A 22,295-nucleotide genomic window follows, 5' to 3' on the forward strand; every position below is an offset into this window, starting at 1 on the left:
ATGAGTTGCCTGTCTGTCTCCTGGCCAATTAGACCGATTTGAATTTAAAGAAGGCAACACAGCTCAAGACCCAGAATTCAGCAAAATCTTAGCTTGACAATCTGGCCCCCAGTGGCTGCTGCAACCCACACTGGCATGTAACTATTGACCGTGGTTTCTAGCCCTTGTCTCTCTTTTCCAGAATGTTTGGTTTTGTGGCTAAGAAGCAAGGGAGCACGTCTGACAACGTCTGCCATCTTTTTGCTGAGCTCGACCCAGAACAGCCTGCATCAGCCATTGTGAATTTCATCACAAAGGTTATGTTGGGGCCGCAGAAGAGATGAGGCTGCATTCGTGGTTGCTGCATTCAAAGAGGAGCTGAGGGAGTCAACCAATGGAGCAAGATGGATGGCTACTTCTATGTCACCAATGCTGTCAGAAATGAAAGAAACTAAGCTTCTTTCGAATCATCAAATTTTTTTAAACGCAAAAAAAAACCTCTTTCTCTGTTTAAGTTCAGCCAGACCTTGCTATAGCTCGTATCTAAATATTCTAACGTCTGGAGATCCTTTTAATATTAATTGAGGTTTCATTGTTCCCAGGGTCACAAAGGGACAACAGTAGGAAGGGTTTAACTCCATCGTAACTTTGTTTACCCTCAGAACCTTTAGGAGTAAATGATAATGTAAGGTGGTCGTCTTGTAAAGTAGTTGTGCCATGCTTTGGTGGGAATTTTCAGTGCCTTGTCCTTGGGAGCTCAGTCACTGGTGGCGCAGTATATCAACCATATGAATGGAGTTGCCACCTGACACTGAGAATGGGCATTATCAGCTGATTAAAAGCTGGTGGGTGATTTTTGTACAGCAGCAATAGATTCAGGTTTCTATAATCAGGAGTACAGTATTCACATGAGCACAGTAAGTCTGAAAAGGCACTAACACCCTGTACTGGCAGATCTTTTGGGCCAGCTACACTATTCTCCAATTGTAGCTGCGTTGACAGGCTCCCCAGATTAGAACACAATCTGATTTCAATATCAGTCCCACATTGTTCATTTCAACGTTGGTCTAAGACCGAGATTGTTCAATAATAGATGACAGGGAGAGAGTAAAACTGTTGATAAATCAGTCTGGTGTACCTGATGTAACAGCCAAATATAACCAATGTGAGTTCAGAGCAGGTCAGTTCCTGAAATTCATTTATTGCTTTCCAGAATGTTTGGACCAACGCTGTAACAGTTTAGTCCAGATAAAAGTGAATTTCTGAGCTTTCTCAATACAGACATAAGAAGTTTGATGAACTAGGGTTTGTGATTAACTAGCTGCTTCCCAGAGCTCAATAAGTAAGTGGGAAACGAAAGTCAAACAGGTTTGGAAGGGAGCAGGGTTCAGCCATCAGTCTGAGTTATGGGAGAAGAGGAGAATTGGGTGAGGATAGCAGCAGACTTGCGTGCATTCTGAGTGACCTGTGGACATTTTCTGCCTGGGTACACAACAGGCATTTAGATGATGTGTGTCATCTCGGCAATGTGGGAATGGGTTCCAGAATGAAGGCACTACCATCCTGAGCAAGGCAAAATAGCAGACTGGAACAGGAGATTTAGAGAATGGTGGGGAAGAGAAGGCAAGAGAATTAGACAACCTATTGTCTGGGTTTTGTGCTTGAGGGAGGAATTCTCTGCCGTAGCAAGTGTCTGGATGGTTGGAAGTCTATACCTGGATATGATGTACGTGGATTTGAACTTTTTTGTGCATCCAACTGCCTTCAATAGGACAGTGTTTGTAGCAAATATAAAGGAGAGGCCGGCACCTTATCTAATGGTGTTAATTAATGTTTATCTGACCTCACCCTATAATAGGACCTGGTTTAACCTCCCAACGATCTTGCGATGCTCCTATTACTCCTTGACTTTTTTAATGTTTTCAAGTTGTCCTTCTTAAAATGTGAGCGCCCAAACTCAGTTTACTGAAGTAAAATCTATGTGGAGGCCTTTAAATGGAAATGTCACTTGGCCTTCAACTTCCACCTCATCACCAGGGTGAGATTTGATAAACATTACAAATGCCAATTCTCTGGTCTTCAGTTCTCAGGGCAGTAAATCCCTGATTGATACAATACAGGAAGCCATTCAGCCCACTGTACCTGTGTTAGCCAAATACAGAGTAGAATTTTCCAGCCCTTCCCTCCAGTATGATGTTCCGGTTTCACCAAAGGTGCCCCATCCCCTCATGATGGTTTTCCCAGCAGTGGGATGGGCAAGCCAAGCAAAATGTCAAAGACATTGGCTGGACAAGAAGATCCCACTGGTGACCAATGGTGAGCCACCTCCACTGCTGGAGAACGCACCATGGGAAGCGGGTGGTGGGGGGGATCCTGCCCGGATAAGTCTAATCAATCTTTGCACAAAATTGTGATTTGTTTTGCATTTTTCTGAGGGTCAATATATACCATCTCTTGATAGTACACGTACACTTATTTCAAATTCTTCACTGGTCTGTTTTGTACCAAAAGAATAAATTATGCTTTTGTGGTGACCCACAGCTTTTAGTGTCTATAGAAGCAGTTTTACACTTCAGAAGAGGTTTCTCTATCCAACACCTCTTCAATCTTCTGTCATATCTTTTAAAGCAGAACTATCCCAAAGTAAAATTCTGATTTTTCTTTAAACAATGTGAAGAATTTTTGGACAATAAGTAAAATTACTTCTTTGCTGTAGGTTTCCCATTCCTGATGAAGATCATCGACCTGAACCATTAACCTGAACCATTGGTTTCTTGTTCTCCACAGACATTGCCTGACCTGAGTATTTCCAGCATTTTGTTTTTAATAGAAACATATTTACTCCCTTCACCAGATCTAACATTCCAAATTCTTCTGCAAACTACAAATTAATAAAATTCAGAAAAGTAAATATACAAAAATTCAAGCAAAATATTTTTAATGGTCCATGAAATATAATACTACAGCCACTGAGTGCCCCAAGATGTGTAGGTTACATGGATTAGCCACGGTAAATGTGTAGGGTTAGGGGGATAGGGTGGGGTTTGGGCCTGGGTAAGATGTGCTTTTGGAGAGTTGTGCAGAGTTGATGGGCCAAATGGCTTCTTTCTGCACAGTAGGGATTCAATGGAATGAAATCTTCCATCCTTACCCCCATCTGGCCTACATGTGACTCCAGACCCACAGCAATGTGGCTGACTCTTAACTGCCTGTCTAAAATAGCCGAGTGAGACACTCAGTTCAAGGGCAGTTAGGGATGGGCGTTGCCAGTGATGCCAACATTGCAAGAAGCAATAGAAAAGAAATTGACCTGCCCAAACCGGTTCTTTGGTTTGGTTTGGTTTGGTTCCTTATAGCCAGCTGGAAGGGTAATGTGCTAAGCATTCACTCTATTATCATTGTATATTGGGACTACCATCAGGCTGCTGGAAGGAACCTGATCTTTTCTTGTGCAGCAGTTCCCATGTCCCACTCAGTCCCACTCCCACAACAAAGCCTTGTCTCTTGACTCCAGAGTGAGTCCTGAGGGAGTATGACTCAGCCTTGATGGATAATGTTGCAATGAAGCACTTGAATTTATCAAGTTGTCCTGGAAAAGTATTTGGAGTGGTCAGTGGCCTTTAAAATTATTGTGTAAAATGTCGTAGGGCTCTGCCATAAACTGTGAGCAGGAATCAGAAAGCTAGCAGTGACTGTTCAGTGCCAGAATCCTTGATATATAATATATCATGTGTGTATGTATAATATATTCTATGTATATGGACTTGATGATAAAAAATGGGATATTGTGAAGTCTCTGGTGTTTGATGGATGGTGAATTCATGCAATAGTTTTTGCTGTGCTTATTTTATTAAATATATAAATTTATTTTATTTGGACATGTAACCAGGCACCATTTGCAAACACAATAGTTAAGCAGTTTATCACTGTGGTTAGTATTTCTCATAGGTTGCTATGGGGAATGCCGAATTCACATTCTGAATGATTTGTCATAAAGCTATGGGCAGTGCACAGGCTTCTACTTAACTTATGCATGTGCCAAGATAAGAACATAAGAAATAGGAGCAGGAGTAGGCCATCTAGCCCTTTGAGCCTGCCCCACCATTCAATAAGATCATGGCTGATCTGAAGTGGCTCAGTTCCACTTTCCCGCTTTCTCCCCATAACCCTTAATTCCCTTGCCTACCAAAAACCTATCTACCCGCGTCTTAAATATATTTAGCGAGGTAGCCTCCACCACTTCAACGGGCAGAGAATTCCAGAGATTCACCACCCTTTGCGTGAAGAAGTTCCTCCTCAACTCTGTTCTAAACTGCCCCCCCCCTTATCTTGAGGCTGTGCCCTCTAGTCCTGCTGTCCTTTCTGAGCGGGAGGAACCTCTCCAGCTCTACCCTATCCAACCCCTTCATTATCTTATACATCTCAATAAGATCCCCCCTCATCCTTCTAAACTCTAATGAGTACAAGCCCAGTCTATTCAGCCTCTTCATAGCTCAACCCCGGTATCAGTCTAGTGAACCTCCTCTGCACTCCCTCCAAGGCCAAAATATCCTTGCGATATTTCACAGGAGTGTCTGTCAAGCAACATTTGATATTGAGCTACCTATTAGGACAGGTGACCCAAATTTATCAAGTTGTGCTGGTTTCAGAAGGGAAGAAAGGGGAAACGGTTGAAAAGTGAGGTAGATTTTGAGGTGGAGTTGTGTGGAGGTCAATGCACAGCGGTCAGTAAAGCACCCTCATAATCATATTGTGCAAAGTAACCATTTTTGATGAGACTGATATTTCAAATTAATACTTTGGTGAATGACTTTCTGTTACATGCTCAGGTAAAAAAAGAGATCACGAGCGTCCAGTTCAGTGAAAAATATATCTTTATGTTCTTACTCAGATATAGACAGAGGACAAAAAGTATTAATTAGAGAAATTTCTATTGCGATGGTAGTCGCAAAATGTCAATGTGTCACACTGCTAAATATGTTGTAATGTTCACATCTAATGGTGTATTCAAAGTAAGACTCCCAGATGATTCCAGATTCATGGCTCCATTTGAGAATCAGTTGACGGTGCGGTCTTCCTGGGGAATATTCTGTTCCATATATTTGGCTGGAGAGGCAGAGGAAAGGGTAAATAGAAGTGTTATTGATGGAAGTGGAGTAGATTTGGTAAGACGTCTACTGGAAAATGCAGTTTGACTTTCAACCTAATGTACACAAGGTGAGGATAAATAGTTGCAGCTCGACAGTCTTTTATTCCAAAAATATACTTTATTCATATAAAATCTGAAAGATGCATTAAAGTGAATCGCAGAAGACTGTGGGTAGCGTGGGCTATTGGCACTGTCACAGGGCAGTGCCTCCCAACATCACTGTGCCCTCAGAATGCCTGGAAAATATCAAATGGGGCAACAGGAGGGAGAGAGACAAGTCAATGTGTTAGAATATTTGGGATGAAAGAGGAATTCAACAATCCCAAAGTGAGGGGGTGGGGGTTGGGATGTTTTTACCCTCACCCAACCGCGCATGTGTGCAGATGGTTTAGAGACAACTGGACCCTAGACATTCGAATCCCAGCACCAGTTTGCCTGCCAGTGCATATTTTCCCTTCTAAATAATTGCTTAGGGGCCCTGAAAATACTTTACCCAAGGGGTGGTGTGGATGGGTGATGACTTCCTAACCACCGTACGACCTAGAGTCACTGTGCATGTGGTTTAGTCATTTGTTTGGGGGGGGGGGGGGCTTGTGGGGGTGGTGTCCAAATCTGAAGAGGCTGATATACACATTGGACAAGTGCCAGAAAAAATTACCTATCTGAACTGCTTTCACCATAATGTATATTACATATTTTAATCAAAGTTTATAGTTTTATTTGTATAGTTCAGACATTTATTTTACCTGATAATGGAGAATTTATGAAAAAAAGCTTTAGTCAAGAACGTATAATATATTATACTTATGCTGTTATTTACCTTGTGTGTAGTGTCTTATCAATCCAGCTAAACAAGCTCCATGTATTCCTTTGTGTGTATACCATGTGTTCATATCTGCTTTCCATGTATACTACATCTCTAAAGAAATGAAAGATCACAACTTTTTCCTATCCCTACCCTTGTTCCCAAACCTTCACTGGAAGTCATTGAAGAAGGCAAACAATCAGGGTTGGATGGGCCACCTGGCCTGGGACTTTAAGTCAATCAGGGCAGACACCAGCACTCCTCAGCTAATCAACGAGGGATTAAACTTGGATCAATTGTGCTGTCTTTCACAGTTGGATAGTTTGCAAATGTTCCCATGAAAGAAATGATTGAGGAACTGAACCAAGCTATCTGACAGTGAGTAAGCAAGCCTGATTCTCTCCTTATTCTCTGGTTCGTACAGCTTGATTGGGGTGTATTTATGTTTTGCATTGTGTTCATGTGGGGGCTGGAGGGATGTAGGTTTGATGCCAAAACACCCACTTAATCAAATATTTAACCCCTATTCCCTAAAATTACCATATCATGCGTGATAGAATTCTTAAGAGAATGTCAACTTTGTAATATCAGCAGTACTAAAACTGTCAAAACAGCACCTCCTGCTGGAAGATGTGTGACACTGTTGGAACTTAATTTGAATGTTTCCTGTGCCAATTCAGAGTTTATAAGAATCTTGTGCTGCAAAGTGTAACAGAATTTAATTTGTTAATAAAACACTATTTGCTAGAAATTATTTCCAGAAGTGCTGAGTTGCATGTATCTTAAATACTTTCTGGACACGAGACTCGCTACTGAGCCATGCAGAGAAAAAGGTCCTTTCTGGCAAAGACCAGCTTTATTTACATAGCTCCTTTAACATAATAAAATGTCCCCAGGTGCTTCACAAGAGATGCAACATGTTAGAAGACTGAAGACGGAGGAAGCATTACTAGACCTCATAATAAAGCAGAGCAGATCAAGAAAGTTGGTGAGGGGGAAACATCTGGGGAATAGTGATCACCATATAATTAGGTTTTATTGAGAGATACAGTGATTAAAGTAATAGATTAGGGAAAAGCCAAAAGTGAGGATGGAGTTTAAGGAAGATAAAGGAGAAAAATATTGATAAATAGCATAATAGTGGACATTATTTAAAGGAAAAATTGAATAGAATTCAGGAGCAATATATCAGACTTTAAGAACAAACTAGACAATTGTGAGATGCAAAGAATAAAGGATAAAATAAGTCTAATGAAAGAAGTAACTGCAAAGTACCTAAATGATAAAACGCGATGGTAACAAAAAGGAATATGACGAATTTAGAGTAATAGATCCTTGGAAAGTTTTACATGGTAAAGAAATTATTGAAGAAGTAATCCACAGGCACCAATAACAAAAGGAAATACATAAGGATCCAACTAAGAGATGAGTAAGATAAACTCAGAAGAGACTGAAATGAGGTAGGATACTGAATGAAAACAGTTCAGGTCTGGCAGCATCTGTGGAGAGAGAAACAAAATAAGCTTTCAGGTCAATGACCAGTTCTGAGTAATCGTCTTCAGTCTTAAAGGTTAACTATTGTTTCTCCCTCCACAGATGCCGCCTGACCTGCTGAATATTTCCAGCATTTTCTGCTTTTATTTCCGATTTCCAGCATCTGCAACACTTTGCTTTTGAATTGGGATGTGGAACAGATACTGACTGAGGAGATGATCAAAGAGGAAACAATGACAACAAAAGAAATCGAAGGATGTACTACTATTAGGATAGAGAGAAAAGAAGTAATGGATAAATTAACTCAAGGAGGAAAACGCCCACATCCAGCTGGATTGCACCGGTAGCTACTCAAAGCAGCTACTGTGGAGACACTTCTGCTCTCAGCTTCACATTTAGATACATTTTAAAAAATATTTTAGATTTTTTTTTAGATATGTTTCTGGTGGGAGCCCCTAGCAACCCCATTACACTTGGTAATCCTGTATATAGCAGGCAGATAGGGAGCAACTGAATTTCAGGAAAGGATCAGGGTGGGGGCTCAACCAGATGCTGTTGTTGTAGTAAAAATTACCACTTTGGAGTCAGACTGGAGGGACAACAATACAGTTTATTTCACAAAGCTTTGTGGAGAAAAGAGACCAGCACTCCACAGTACTGGACAGCTACCTTCTCTCCATGAAACAATAGAAACAAGGCCACCTTTCTACCCTTTACACAATAGGTGGACCGGACACAATTATCACATTGTTATAGTCAAATGGGTACAACGTTTCTTAGCTCATTATTATGGACAGGTACAGCCATTATCGCTTCAATATTACATTGTTCCATGAATGGGTACATTTCCTCTTATCAATGACTTAATTTATTCTATTCTTGTAGTAGATGGTTCCTTTGTGTTTAGGCATTCCTGTTCTTAATCTCCCTATCAGGCCACGTTATCCCAGGACTATCTTTATCTCTTTTAAGGTGCCTGGCTTCCTGAAGCGTTTGTTCCCTGTTTTAATTAAATTTACTGTCTGTCCTGTGGTTTAAATTTTAAGTGATTGTCTGTGTTTGAAAGTCAGTGTCTGTGCTGGAAATCAGTGCAGGTTTAATGCCTTTTAACCCGTTATGTGCCAGACAGCTATTTTTATGCCAGGTACCCATCTTTATGGTTTTTTTTCCCGCCTTCACTGTGATTCCCATTTTGCGAAGTGCCTAGATTGTTTGAAGCCCAGGATTTTAACATTGATTTGGCATCTCTTTTATGTCTGTAAAGTGGGTGTGGTGTCAATGACTTTCTAAGCCAATGTGTCCCTGCAAGTGGTTTCTTGAACAGTCCTGGCATAACCTGTGGCATGATCCTTCCAAATTTCACTACTGTGGAGTTTTGTAGGGTGTTGTAAAAAAAGGCAATTGGTCCTAGGCAAACATTTAAGGAAAAGGAAAAATGTAAATACAAGGTCAGCATGAGTTCAAGTTTGTCCAGATCCAACATACATACACAGACACATGCACAGACATACATACATACAGACACAAACACACGTGCATAGTCAGGCAGATGCAGCAAGATTTAAAGGTGCTTATGAGGGTGTAGTTTTTGAATTGTTGTTTTTGCGTTGCATACTTTGGTCCATTTTACAGTGAAAATGAGTGGCCTTTCTATAATATATCATGGATTGGTTGGAATAACCTCACCCACCAGTTTACAGTAAGGGAACAAGTCAAATATTCCATTGCCTTCAGTGGAGGATAACAGTGAGTGGACAGTAGAAGCGCTGTTGAAGCTGTCACTTTTCCACTGGTTGGGGAAGGTTGGACAATAAATGCTGGCCTGGCCAATCATGTTAGAAATGAATAAAAGTAATAACGATCTGCAAGTGGTGCAACAAATTGATGTTTCAAAACATTTTTGCCTGATGACACACAAATAGAATGCAAAATAACCAGTTCCTAAGGTGTGCTCTGAGCTAGTGACATTTCAAACTGCTTTCAGCATTGTTCAGTATTTACACCCTGTACCACTGTGTTAAGCTAATCCTGATGTATTGCTGCAGTAAGAAACATCTGGCTGAATTCTGAAAGCTGTGTGTCCTGACCAATTATTATTCTGATGCAACTTCGGAATGCATTTGCAGCAAAGACAATGCAGTACTGGCATTCCTTCTTCCAACTGCCACGTTGCTGAGCTTATTCAAAGTGTCTGTATCCAAGCTTGCACAAAGTCCTGTTCACATATCACCAACTTATCCTGGCTCCTGGTCCAGCAACACCCCCATTTTAAACCCCTCCCCTGCCCCCCCCAGTTTCCAAATCCCTCTGTAGTCTCGCTGCTCCCTCCCTCTCTAGTCTCCTCTAGCCCCACAACCAGACAGCTCTGTGCCTTGGCCTTATGAGCATCCCCTGTTTTAACATTGCCAGCTGTCTCTACAAAAGAAACAGATTAAGAATCTAAAGAGTGAATTGAAAGAGTGTAAGGAGCAGTCAGTGACCACAGAACAAAGACTCCATAAGGAACTGATTGCCCAGGCAAAGTTGTTAATCTTGGATAAGGATTCCATAGACAACTCTGAAAGACAACTGACCTCACGAGTAGTAGTGGCTGAACTAAATGAAGCTGGAAAAAGGGCCAAAAATAAGAGAGTAAATAAGCATTTGTGTAAAATTGTGAAAAAAGTGGAAATGAAGTTTCCATTTTTGAAACATCAGCTTCCTGCAAGATCATAGCCAATCCCACAGAGAAAGAAAACCTGAGTCCACTCTGAATAAATGGAGTGAACGTTCCTTCTGGAAGGAATGAGACAAACCTGAAAGGGTTAATAATCTCACAGGTTTAAAAATCACAACTGCAAGCTAAGCCTCAGCCACACAGGGAAAAGCAATGTGCAAATGACACGTTTTGATTGAAGTAAGCCTAGATAAGGGTCAAGGACTATCTAATCGAATGATGTGCAGCTGCAGTTCATATCTGCCCACAAGGAACAATGGAAAGGGAGGTTGAGATGCCATTGGTCAGAAATATAGCTATCATTTCTTGATGATATAACATGCATAAGTTTTAATTGGACATTATACTCTTTACGAATGCATGACATAACCTTAACTATAATTGAATAGAGATAACTCCTATATGTTCATTGGTATATGCTAATTACTTGTAATCGAGGCCAAGACTTTAATTGCCTTTGTATTTCTGAATTTTTCACTCAATAATCATTCAGAGTCCTTTAGCTATAGTAAAATTCATTTTGAAACCAGTCCATTACTCGTCAGGCTACTTAACGGGAACAATAGTTTTAAATTCAACAAGAAAACCATCATAACAGCCCCTAACAAAACCCATGGAGTCCAAACAAAGCAGACAGGCTGTCAATAAAGAATTTCAACACCAAGAAGCATTAAACATAAATTCAATAGAAACAACCAAGTGGCGAAAACACAGAATATTACAATGTCAACTTCAAGCCAACAAAGCTTGCCCAAAGCAACTGAGCCTACACTCCTCCAAATGAGATCTGGAAGCCTCCAGATATCTGAATTTTTAAAGTTGCAGACTTAATTGGGGGGAGGGGTGGGGTAACAGAGATTGTATTGTAGATATGTTGGATAAAGATTCAGTGGGTGGTGTTGTATAAGGGTATTTGGCATAGCAAGGGTTGATGTGGGACTGGAGAACAGCATTCACAGTTTTGATGTAGAGTCACATGACAGGAGAGATTTGAGTAGAAGTCAGCTCCTTTTCTATGCTATGGCCTTGTACATATGTATATAGTTAGGCGTTACCAACAAACACTACAGTGCAACCTTACAAGCTTCTAACTCTGAGATCTACTGAACAAAACATTACAGCAGGTAAGAAATGCTGACCTTGCCAGTGATGTCTATACCCCAGAAAATAATTCTTAAAATCTGCTCTGTCTGGACACCACATGGTTTTGAACCCCTTCATTAAATCTCCTCAATCTTCTCCAATGTGTTGCAAAGTTGAGGAGAGTAACTGGAGATTGGGAGGTAGGAAGTTAGAATTTGGTGTTTGTAAAATGCTGGGGGGTGTCTTTCAGGTCAAACCAAGTAAACAAACTTAAATTACATTCGGACAAAGAAAAAGGGGGCGGCTCTCCAAAAAGAGGGGGAACGGCCCGAACAGAAACAAAAAGTACAAGGGATACTTAAGACACGTCAAATCAAAATGTGATTGTCGGGGTCTATAAGGCACCTCAGCCCCTGCGGTGCCCACCGGGCGCGGAAGGCCTCAACTGTGCCCGCGGACACCGCGTGCTCCCTCTCCAGGGACACCTGGCCGCGAACATAGCTGCGGTAGAGGGGCAGACAGTCGGGATGGACGGCGCCCCCGATCGCCCGCTGTCTGGACCTATTGATGGTGTGTCTCACCAGGCCCAGGAGCAGGTTCACGAGGAGGTCGGCACTCCGACCCTCACCTCTCCGCACCGGGTGTCCATAGATCAGGAGCGTGGGACTGAAGTGCAAACAAAACATCAATAAAAGGAGTTTCAGAAAATCAAAAAGCGTGTGCAATCTATAACATGAAACGTAGACGTGGTCCACGGACTCCACAAGGCCACAGAAAGGGCAGTCTCGGGAGCCCGTGAACCAGTGAATCCTACGGTTGTACAGCACCGCTGCATGCAGCAGCCTCCACCCCAGGTCCCTGATGTAATTGGGGGAGATTCCTCCGTAGAGCGACCTCCACTGGGGACCTCCGCCGCCCAGCGGCAACAGGGCCCACCAAGGTGTATCCGGGCAACAGGCGAGGACGCGGCAGTGGAAGGTATGCAGCAGCAGCCCGTACAAGAAACACCTCCGCGCGCTGGAGAAAGGCACGGAGGACATTTCCGCCAGACGGCTTATGCTGTGGGGCACCTGACCTGGGGAGGGGGATCTAGGCTTCGGGCCAATGTGGAATTCCGTCCGAACAGGGGAACGCTCGGACGGGATCCCACCACACGCCTGAGCCGCCTCGAGCTTGCATGCGCTTTCGGGGCCGAGCACAGCCGGCCTAAGGTCTTGCATGGCTTTGGCCACGCGCCGGACGGACACCCCCGCGCACTCAGCCAGCACGCCAGGGTTCGTCTAGCCCGCTCCTCCGCCATCCAGCACGTCCCCGATCCCGGTCACCCCGGCCTCCACAGCCTCCCTCTCCGTCAGCCACCTGAAGTTATACAGCTGGAAGTGCGGATTCCTGAGCAACAGCTCTCACATGAGAGCCGCTACTCCTGACAGGGGAGAACTGCATCGTGAGGCGACCACGTTCCAGATGGTGAGGAGGTCCTGGTAAAAGACAGGCAACTCCCGCAATGATGACAGAATAAGCCCCAGATTGATGTGCAGGAGCTGCATGTCGTAATTGAGGCCGCGCCACTGGCGGAAGAAGTACGTGGCCAGGGCGCACCATCGTGGAGGAGGCTCGACGTAGAGGTATCTCTGCAGGGTCTGGAGGCGGAAGGTCGCTATCTGCGACCAAACCTTGGCCGCCCTCCTCAATCGGGAGATGCAGAACCATGGCAGAGACCCAGTGCAGTCAGTTGTCCCAGAAGAAACGCACGAGGGTTCTCATATTGGTGACAAAGCCAGCGGGATGGGTCACAGGGACCAGCCAGTACCACAACATGGAGGCCACCAGCTGGTTAATGACCAGAACTCGCGCCCTGTAGGACAGCACTCGGAGCAGTCCTGTCCAGCGACCCAGGCGGGCGGTGACTTTGGCCTTCAGCTCCCGCCAGTTCTCTGGCCAGGATTCCTCGGCTGGGCAGAGATGGACCCCCCGGTAGAGGAGGTTGGTTCCGCTCCAGGTGAAAGGCCTGAGGTCCTCCGGAAGGGGGTCCGTCTCCCAAGGACCGACCAGGAGTCTGGAACACTTGGCCCAGTTGATCCTGGCGGAGGACGTGGCGGAGTACACCGCCTGGCACTCTCGCATCCTCCGCAGGTCAGTCGGGTCCGTGAACACCAGGAGCACGTCGTCGGCGTAAGCTGACAGGACCACCCCTACGTCCGAGCCGCGCAGAGTCAAACCCAACAACCTCCTTAAAATGCTGGGGGGAAAGCATTGCATGGTCCTGTTAAAAGGTGGTGCTTTTTCTGTGCTTAGAGATTTAAAAATGCAAATACATAGACAGCCCAAATGGAAACAATGTTGTTTACCTCATACGCTGCAGGAAAGGATGTCCCAAGGCATCCCAAGGTGACAGGGACTGGAGCTGAATGCTCAGGGGTATCAAGTGTTTAGGAAGGATAGGTGGGAGGAAAAAGTGGGGGGCGTAGCTCTGCTGATTAAGGATAGCATCAGGGTGGTAGTAAGGGATGATATTGGAGCCAAAGAGCAGAAAGTGGAATCGTTGTGGGTGGAGATTAGGAACAGCAAAGGGAGGAAGACACTGGTGGGTGTCGTCTATAGGCCCCCGAATAATGATCTGGAGGTGGGGCGGGCTGTTAACACGCAAATAAGTGCGGCGTGCAGGAATGGGACGGCCGTAATTATGGGGGATTTCAATCTGCATATTGATTGGTCGACCCATGTTGGATGTGGTGGGCTCGAGGAGGAGTTCTTGGAATGCTGCCGGGATAGTTTCCTTGAACAGTGTGTGTTGGAGCGACGAGGGAGCGAGCTATCTTGGATCTGGTGCTATGTAATGAGGTGGGCAGAATTAGGGACCTTGCGGTGAAGGATCCTCTTGGGGAGAGTGATCATTGTATGGTGGAGTTTCTGATGCAGATGGAGGAGGAGAAAGTGGGTTCCTGGACACGTGTCCTTTGTTTGAATAGAGGGGAGTATGGTAGGATGAGAGAGGAATTGGCGAATGTTGATTGGGGGAGTGCGTTGGAAGGTAGGTCTGCTGAGGAGCAGTGGAGGATCTTTAAGGAGATCTTTCTTGGTGCTCAGCAGAAATTTATTCCGATGGTTAAAAAGGACCGGAGGAGAGATAATCAGCCATGGATAACGAAGGAGGTGAAGGAAAGTGTTAAATTAAAAGCGGATGTGTTTAGAGTAGCTAAGAGTAGTGGGCGAGAAGAGGATTGGGAGAGGTTTAAATGTCAACAAAGAATGACAAAGAAGTTGATAAAGAAGGGTAGGATAAACTATGAAGCTGGGCTAGCGCTTAATATAAAAAAGGATAGCAAGAGTTTTTATAAATACATAAAAAGGAAGAGGCTGGCTAGGGTGAACGTTGGACCCTTAGAGGATGAGAGGGGGGACCTTAGTGGTAGGGGATGGGGAAATGGCTGAGGCCCTGAATAACTTTTTTGTTTCGGTCTTCACGGAGGAGGACGTGAATAATTTGCCGGGTGTTTGCGATGGAAAGATGGTAGGAGTGGAGGGCCTGAATGACATTATTGTTACTAGAGAGGCAGTGCTCGACAGACTGGAGGGACTGATTGTGGACAAGTCCCCAGGACCGGATGGAATGCATCCAAGGGTTCTGAAGGAAATGGCGGAGGTGATAGTGGATGCCTTGGTGGTTATTTTCCAAACCTCGCTGGATTCCGGGGAAGTGCCGGAAGATTGGAAAACGGCTAATGTTACGCCATTGTTTAAGAAGGGTGGCAGGCAAAAGGCAGGGAATTATAGGCCGGTTAGTTTAACGTCTGTTATAGGAAAAATGTTAGAATCTGTGATCAAGGAGAAAATAGCGAGGCACCTTGAGGGGAATTGCTTGATAGAGCAGACGCAGCACGGTTTCGTTAAGGGGAAGTCGTGTCTGACAAATTTATTGGAGTTCTATGAGGATGTGTCTAGGGCGGTGGATAGAGGAGAGCCGGTGGATGTGGTGTTTCTTGATTTTCAGAAGGCGTTTGACAAGGTACCTCACAAGAGGTTATTACAGAAGGTCAGGGGGCATGGAGTTGGGGGTAGGGTGTTAGCGTGGATAGAGGATTGGCTGTCAAATAGGAGGCAGAGAGTGGGGGTCAATGGGTACTATTCGGATTGGCGGATGGTGACTAGTGGAGTGCCCCAGGAGTCGGTGCTGGGGCCTCAGCTATTTACCATTTATATAGATGATCTCGAGGAGGGAACCGAGTGTATGGTGTCGAAATTTGCTGATGACACCAAGATTGGTGGAACGGCAAATTGTGCGGAGGGTGTGGAGAGTCTGCAGAAGGATCTAGATCGGCTGGGCGAATGGGCCAGGAACTGGCAAATGGAATTTAATGTTGGCAAATGTGAGGTTGTCCACTTTTGTAGGAATAATGGTAGGAAGGACTATTACTTACATGGCGAAAAACTGCAGCAGGCGACGGTGCAGAGGGACCTCGGGGTCCTTGTGCATGAGTTGCAAAAACCCAGCCTGCAGGTGCAGCAGGTGGTCAGGAAGGCAAATGGGATGCTGGCCTTCATAGCGAGGGGGATTGAATATAAAAGTAGGGAGGTCTTGCTGCAGCTGTATAGGGCACTGGTGAGGCTGCAGCTGGAGTACTGTGTGCAGTTTTGGTCGCCACACTTACGCAAGGATATTTTGGCCTTGGAGGGAGTGCAGAGGAGGTTTACTAGGCTGATACCGGAGTTGAGGGGGTTGAGCTATGAGGAGAGACTGAATAAACTAGGCTTGTACTCGTTAGAGTTTAGAAGAATGAGGGGAGATCTCATTGAGACGTATAAGATGTTGAATGGGATGGATAGGATAGATGTGGGGAGGCTCTTCCCACTCAGAAAGGACAGTAGGACTAGGGGGCACAGCCTCAAGATAAAGGGGGGGGGGGCAGTTTAGAACGGAGTTGAGGAGGAACTTCTTCACTCAAAGGGTGGTGAATCTCTGGAATTCTCTGCCCGTTGAAGTGGTGGAGGCTGCCTCGCTAAATATTTTTAAGACGCGGGTTGATGGGTTTTTGATAAGAGAGGGGATTAAGGGTAATGGGGAGAGGGCGGGAATGTGGAACTGAGCCACGACAGATCAGCCATGATCTTATTGAATGGCGGGGCAGGCTCGAAGGGCCAGATGGCCTACTCCTGCTCCTATTTCTTATGTTCTTATGTTCTTATAAGGCATGGTATATCAACCAAGCAGATGCTACGACAATGGATGAATGGACACCACAGGACAATCACCAGAAGGAGTTTCCTATCACCGGGATAGTTTCCTTGAACAGTTTGTGACGGAACCTACGAGGGAGCGAGCTATCTTAGATCTGGTGTTGTGTAACGAGGCAGGTAGAATTAGCGATCTTATTGTGAGGGATCCTCTTGGAACGAGCAATCATAGTTTGGTTGAGTTTTTGATGCAGATGGAGGATGAGAAAGTAGGGCCCCGAACCTGTGTCCTCTGTTTGAACAGAGGGGAGTATGATAGGATGAGAGCAGAATTGGCGAATGTAGATTGGGGGTGCAGATTGGTTGGTAGGACGGCTGAGGAACAGTGGAGGATCTTTAAGGACATCTTTTTTGGTACTCAGCAGAAATATATTCCGATGGTAAAGAAGGAATGTAGGAGAAGGGATAACCAGCCGTGGTTATCGAAGGAAATAAAGGAGAGTATTAAATTAAAAGCTGATGCGTTCAGAGTGGCTAAAAGTAGTGGGTGATTAGAAGATTGGAAAAGGTTTAAAAATCAACAAAGAATGACTAAGAAGTTGATAAAGAAAGGAAGGATAGACTATGAAGCTAAACTAGCACTCAATATAAAAAAGGACAGTAAGAGTTTTTACAAATATATAAAGAGGAGGCTGGCTAGAGTGAATGTTGGACCCTTAGAGGATGAGAGGGGGGATTTAGTGGTGGGAGATGAGGAAATGGCTGAGGCCTTAAATAAGTTTTTTGCCTCAGTCTTCATGGAGGAGGATGCGAATAGTTTGCCGGATATTAAAGATAGAAGGATGGTAGGAGTTGAGGGCCTGAATGCGATTACTGTCACTAGAGAGGTAGTGCTTGATAGACTAATGGGACTGATGGTGGACAAGTTCCCAGGACCGGATGGAATGCATCCCAGGGTTCTGAAGGAAATGGCAGAGGTGATAGTGGACGCCTTAGTGATTATTTACCAAAATTCACTGGATTCCGGGGAAGTGCTGGAAGATTGGAAAACGGCTAATGTTACGCCGCTGTTTAAAAAAGGTAGCAGACAAAAGGCAGGGAATTATAGGCCGGTTAGTTTAACGTCTGTAGTTGGAAAAATGCTTGAATCCGTCATCAAACGAGGAATAGTGAGGCACCTAGAAAGGAATGGTTTGATAGAGCAGACGCAGCACAGATTCATTAAGGAGAAGTCGTGTTTAACGAATTTGTTGGATTTCTATGAGGATGTGACTAGTGCGGTAGACAGAGGGGAACCGGTGGATGTGGTGTTTCTAGATTTTCAAAAGGCGTTTGAAAAGGTGCCTCACAAAAGTTTGCTTCAGAAGGTTAGGGTGCACGGAGTTGGGGGTAAGGTGTTCATAAGAACATAAGAAATAGGAGCAGGAGTAGGACATCTAGCCCTTCGAGCCTGCCCCACCATTCAATAAGATCATGGCTGATCTGAAGTGGCTCAGTTCCACTTTCCCGCCTTCTCCCCATAACCCTTAATCCCCTTGCCTACCAAAAACCTATCTACCCGCGTCTTAAATATATTTAGCGAGGCAGCCTCCACCACTTCAACGGGCAGAGAATTCCAGAGACTCACCACCCTTTGAGTGAAGAAGTTCCTCCTCAACTCCATTCTAAACTGCCCCCCCTTATCTTGAGGCTGTGCCCTCTAGTCCTGCTGTCCTTTCTGAGCGGGAAGAACCTCTCCACCTCTACCCTATCCATCCCTTTCATCATCTTATATGTCTCAATGAGATCTCCCCTCATCCTTCTAAACTCTAACGAGTACAAGCCTAGTTTATTCAGCCTCTCCTCATAGCTCAACCCCCTCAATTCCGGTATCAGCCTAGTAAACCTCCTCTGCACTCCCTCCAAGGCCAAAATATCTTTGCGCAGGTGCGGCGCCCAAAACTGCACACAGTACTCCAGCTGCGGCCTCACCAGTGCCCTATACAGCCGCAGCAAGACCTCCTTACTTTTATATTCAATCCCCCTCGCTATGAAGGCCAGCATCCCATTAGCCTTCCTGACCACCTGCTGCACCTGCAGGCTGGGTTTTTGCGACTCATGCACAAGGACCCCGAGGTCCCTCTGCACCGTCGCCTGCTGCAGCTTTTTGCCATGTAAGTAATAGTCCTTCCTACCATTATTCCTACCAAAGTGGATAACCTCACACTTGCCAACATTGTATTCCATCTGCCAGGTCCTTGCCCACTCGCTCAGCCTATCTAGATCCCTCTGCAGACTCTCCACACCCTCCACACAATTTGCCGTTCCACCAATCCTTGTGTCATCAGCAAATTTCGACACCTTACACTCGGTTCCCTCCTCCAGATCACCTATATAAATGGTAAATAGCTGAGGCCCCAGCACCGATCCCTGGCGCACTCCACTAGTCACCAACCGCCAATCCGAATAGCACCCATTGACCCCCACTCTCTGCCTCCTATTTGACAGCCAATCCTCTATCCACGCTAACACCCTACCTCCAACTCCATGCCCCCTGACCTTCTGCAATAACCTCTTGTGAGGCACCTTATCAAACGCCTTCTGAAAATCAAGAAACACCACATCCACTGGTTCCCCTCGATCCACCGCACTAGACACATCCTCATAGAATTCCAATAAATTCATCAGACACGACTTCCCCTTAACAAATCCATGCTGCGTCTGCTCTATCAAACAATTCTTCTCAAGATGCCTCGTTATTTTCTCCTTAATTACAGATTCAAGCATTTTTCCTACAACAGACGTTAAACTAACCGGCCTATAATTCCCTGCCTTTTGCCTGCTACCCTTTTTAAACAACGGCGTAACATTAGCCGTTTTCCAATCTTCCGGCACTTCTCCGGAATCCAGCGAGGTTTGGAAAATAATCACCAAGGCATCCACTATCACCTCCGCCATTTCTTTCAGAACCCTTGGATGCATTCCATCTGGTCCTGGGGACTTGTCCACAATCAGTCCCTCCAGTCTGTCGAGCACTGCCTCTCTAGTAACAATAATGTCATTCAGGCCCTCCACTCCTACCATCTTTCCATCGCAAACACCCGGCAAATTATTCACGTCCTCCTCCGTGAAGACCGAAGCAAAAAAGTTATTCAAGGCCTCAGCCATTTCCCCATCCCCTACCACTAAGTCCCCCCTCTCATCCTCTAAGGGACCCAACGTTCACCCTAGCCAGCCTCTTCCTTTTTATATATTTATAAAAACTCTTGCTATCCTTTTTTATATTTAGCGCTAGCCCAGCTTCATAGTTTCTCCTACCCTTCTTTATCAACTTCTTTGTCATTCTTTGTTGACATTTAAACCTCTCCCAATCCTCTTCTCGCCCACTACTCTTAGCCACTCTAAATGCATCCGCTTTTAATTTAACACTTTCCTTCACCTCCTTCGTTATCCACGGCTGATTACCTCTCCTCCTACGGTCCTTTTTAACCATCGGAATAAATTTCTGCTGAGCACCAAGAAAGATCTCCTTAAAGATCCTCCACTGTTCCTCAGCAGACCTACCTTCCAACGCACTCCCCCAATCAACATTCGCCAATTCCTCTCTCATCCTACCGTACTTCCCTTTCTTCAAACAAAGGACACAGGTCCGGGATCCCACTTTCTCCTCCTCCACCTGCATCAGAAACTCCACCATACAATGATCACTCTCCCCAAGAGGATCCTTCACCACAAGGTCCCTAATTCTACCCACCTCATTACATAACACCAGATCTAAGATAGCTCTCTCCCTCGTCGGCTCCAACACACACTGTTCAAGGAAACTATCCCGGCAGCATTCCAAGAACTCTTCCTCAAGCCCACCGCGTCCAACATGGGTCAACCAATCAATATGTAGATTGAAATCCCCCATAATTATCACCGTTCCATTCCTGCACGCCGCACTTATTTGCGCGTTTATAGCCCGCCCCACCTCCAGATCCAGTTCGCGTGGATAGAGGATTGGCTGTCTAATAGGAGGCAGAGAGTTGGTATCAATGGGTGTTATTCTGATTGGCGGTTGGTAACTAGTGGAGTGCCGCAGGGATCGGTGCTGGGGCCTCAGCTATTTACCATTTATATAGATGATCTGGAGGGGGGGACTGAGTGTAGGGTGACGAAATTTGCTGATGACACGAAGATGAGTGGAAAAACAAATTGCGCGGAGGGTGTGGAAAGTCTGCAGAGGGATCTGGATAGGCTGAGCGAGTGGGCGAGGACCTGGCAGATGGAGCATACTGTTAGCAAGTGTGAGGTTATCCACTTTGGTAGAAATAATAGTAGGAGGGATTATTATTTAAAGGGCGAAAAGCTGCAGCATGCTACGGTGCAGAGGGACCTGGGGGTCCTTGTACATGAGTCGCAAAAACCCAGTCTGCAGGTGCAGCAGGTGATCAAGAAGGCGAATGGGATGCTGGCCTTTATAGCGAGGGGGATAGAATATAAAAGCAGGGAGGTCTTGCTGCAACTGTACAGGGCACTGGTGAGGCCGCAGCTGGAGTACTGTGTGCAGTTTTGGTCGCCGCACTTGAGGAAGGATATTTTGGCCTTGGAGGGAGTGCAGAGGAGGTTCACTAGGCTGATACCGGAGATGAGGGGGTTGGACTATGAAGAGAGACTAAATAGGCTGGGTCTGTACTCGTTGGAGTTTAGAAGGATGAGGGGGGATCTTAGAGACGTATAAGATAATGAAAGGGATGGATAGGGTAGAGGTACAGAGATTCTTTCTGCTTAGAAAGGACAGCAGGACTAGAGGGCACAACCTCAAGATAAAGGGGGGGGGGACAGTTTAGATTGGAGTTGAGGAGGAACTTCTTCACTCAAAGGGTGGTGAATCTCTGGAATTCTCTGCCCGTTGAAGTGGTGGAGGCTACCTCGCTAAATATTTTTAAGTGACAGGTAGATAGGTTTTTGACAGACAAGGGAATTAAGGATTATGGGGAGAAAGCGGGAAAGTGGAACTGATCCACTTCAGATCAGCCATGATCTTATTGAATGGTGGGGCAGGCTCGAGGGGCTAGATGGCCAACTCCTGCTCCTATTTCTTATGTTCTTATGAGTGTTCCCTTCCTGTTGGGGAACACTTTAGCAGTCACAGGCATTTGGCCTCTGATCTTCAGGTAAGTGTTCTCCAAGACAGCCTTCACAACACACGACAGCGCAGAGTCACTGAGTAGAGGCTGATAGCCAAGTTCCACACGCATGAGGACGGCCTCAACCGGGATCTTGGGTTCCTGTCACACTATCTGTAAACTCCCATGACTTGCCTGGGCTTACAAAATCTCACTAACTGTCCTGGCTACAGGCAATACACATCTCTTTAACCTGTGTTTAACGCTCTCTCCACTCACGTTGTCTGTACCTTTGAGACTTGATTACCTGTAAAGACTCACATTCCAATCATTATTTGGTAAATTGAGTTTGAGTCTTTATATGCCCAGTTTGTGAACACAACTTCCACTCATCTGACGAAGGGGCAGCCCTCCAAAAGCTCGTGGTTTTTGCTAACAAATAAACCTGTTGGACTTTAACCTGGTGTTGTGAGACTTCTTACTGTGTTTATCCCAGTCCAACACCAGCATCTCCACATCATAAAGTGTGGTGCCCAGAACTGGGCACAATACTCCAGTTGAGGCGGATCCAGTATTTTATAAAGGTGTAACATGATTTATTTGCTTACCTAAACAGAGCTGTTTTCCTTTAACAAATTGAAAAACTTTGCCACCCTGCCACATCCAGTGACTGGCCCTTTTTCCAGTCTGTGTCATGTACACAGCCATGCTCCGCCTGGCCCCTCTCTCTCTCCCAATCAGGCTCCGCTGCTCCAAAGCCGGCCGCAAAAAAAGTTCCATTGGTTAATCGCACTGCCTCCCCCGCCC

At 45.3% G+C, this 22,295-nt stretch overlaps 1 protein-coding gene and 1 long non-coding RNA gene across 11 annotated transcripts in view; one reads left to right on the plus strand and one right to left on the minus strand.

Moving 5' to 3' along the window:
- The window catches only part of LOC145361876 (tensin-2-like), a 314,264-nt gene extending 307,577 nt beyond the window's left edge, over window positions 1–6,687 (plus strand). For all 10 annotated transcript variants that reach the window (XM_080217864.1, XM_080217866.1, XM_080217865.1 and 7 more), the window contains one exon: window positions 182–6,687. In XM_080217864.1, coding sequence (XP_080073990.1) covers window positions 182–323 — 142 coding nt within the window. In that variant the 3' untranslated portion in view covers window positions 324–6,687. The remainder of the gene's footprint in view (window positions 1–181) is intronic.
- On the minus strand, window positions 4,836–22,209 carry LOC145361878 (uncharacterized). Its single transcript, XR_013889887.1, has 2 exons — window positions 22,097–22,209; window positions 4,836–5,085 (listed from the first exon to the last, which is right to left on the minus strand). It is a non-coding gene; the product is annotated as an uncharacterized LOC145361878 (long non-coding RNA).
- Window positions 22,210–22,295: the final 86 nt, after the last annotated feature.

This window comes from Carcharhinus amblyrhynchos, chromosome X, assembly GCF_965287045.1.
Source record: "Carcharhinus amblyrhynchos chromosome X, sCarAmb.v2.hapA, whole genome shotgun sequence".
In the NCBI taxonomy this organism is placed as follows: Eukaryota; Metazoa; Chordata; class Chondrichthyes; order Carcharhiniformes; family Carcharhinidae; genus Carcharhinus; species Carcharhinus amblyrhynchos.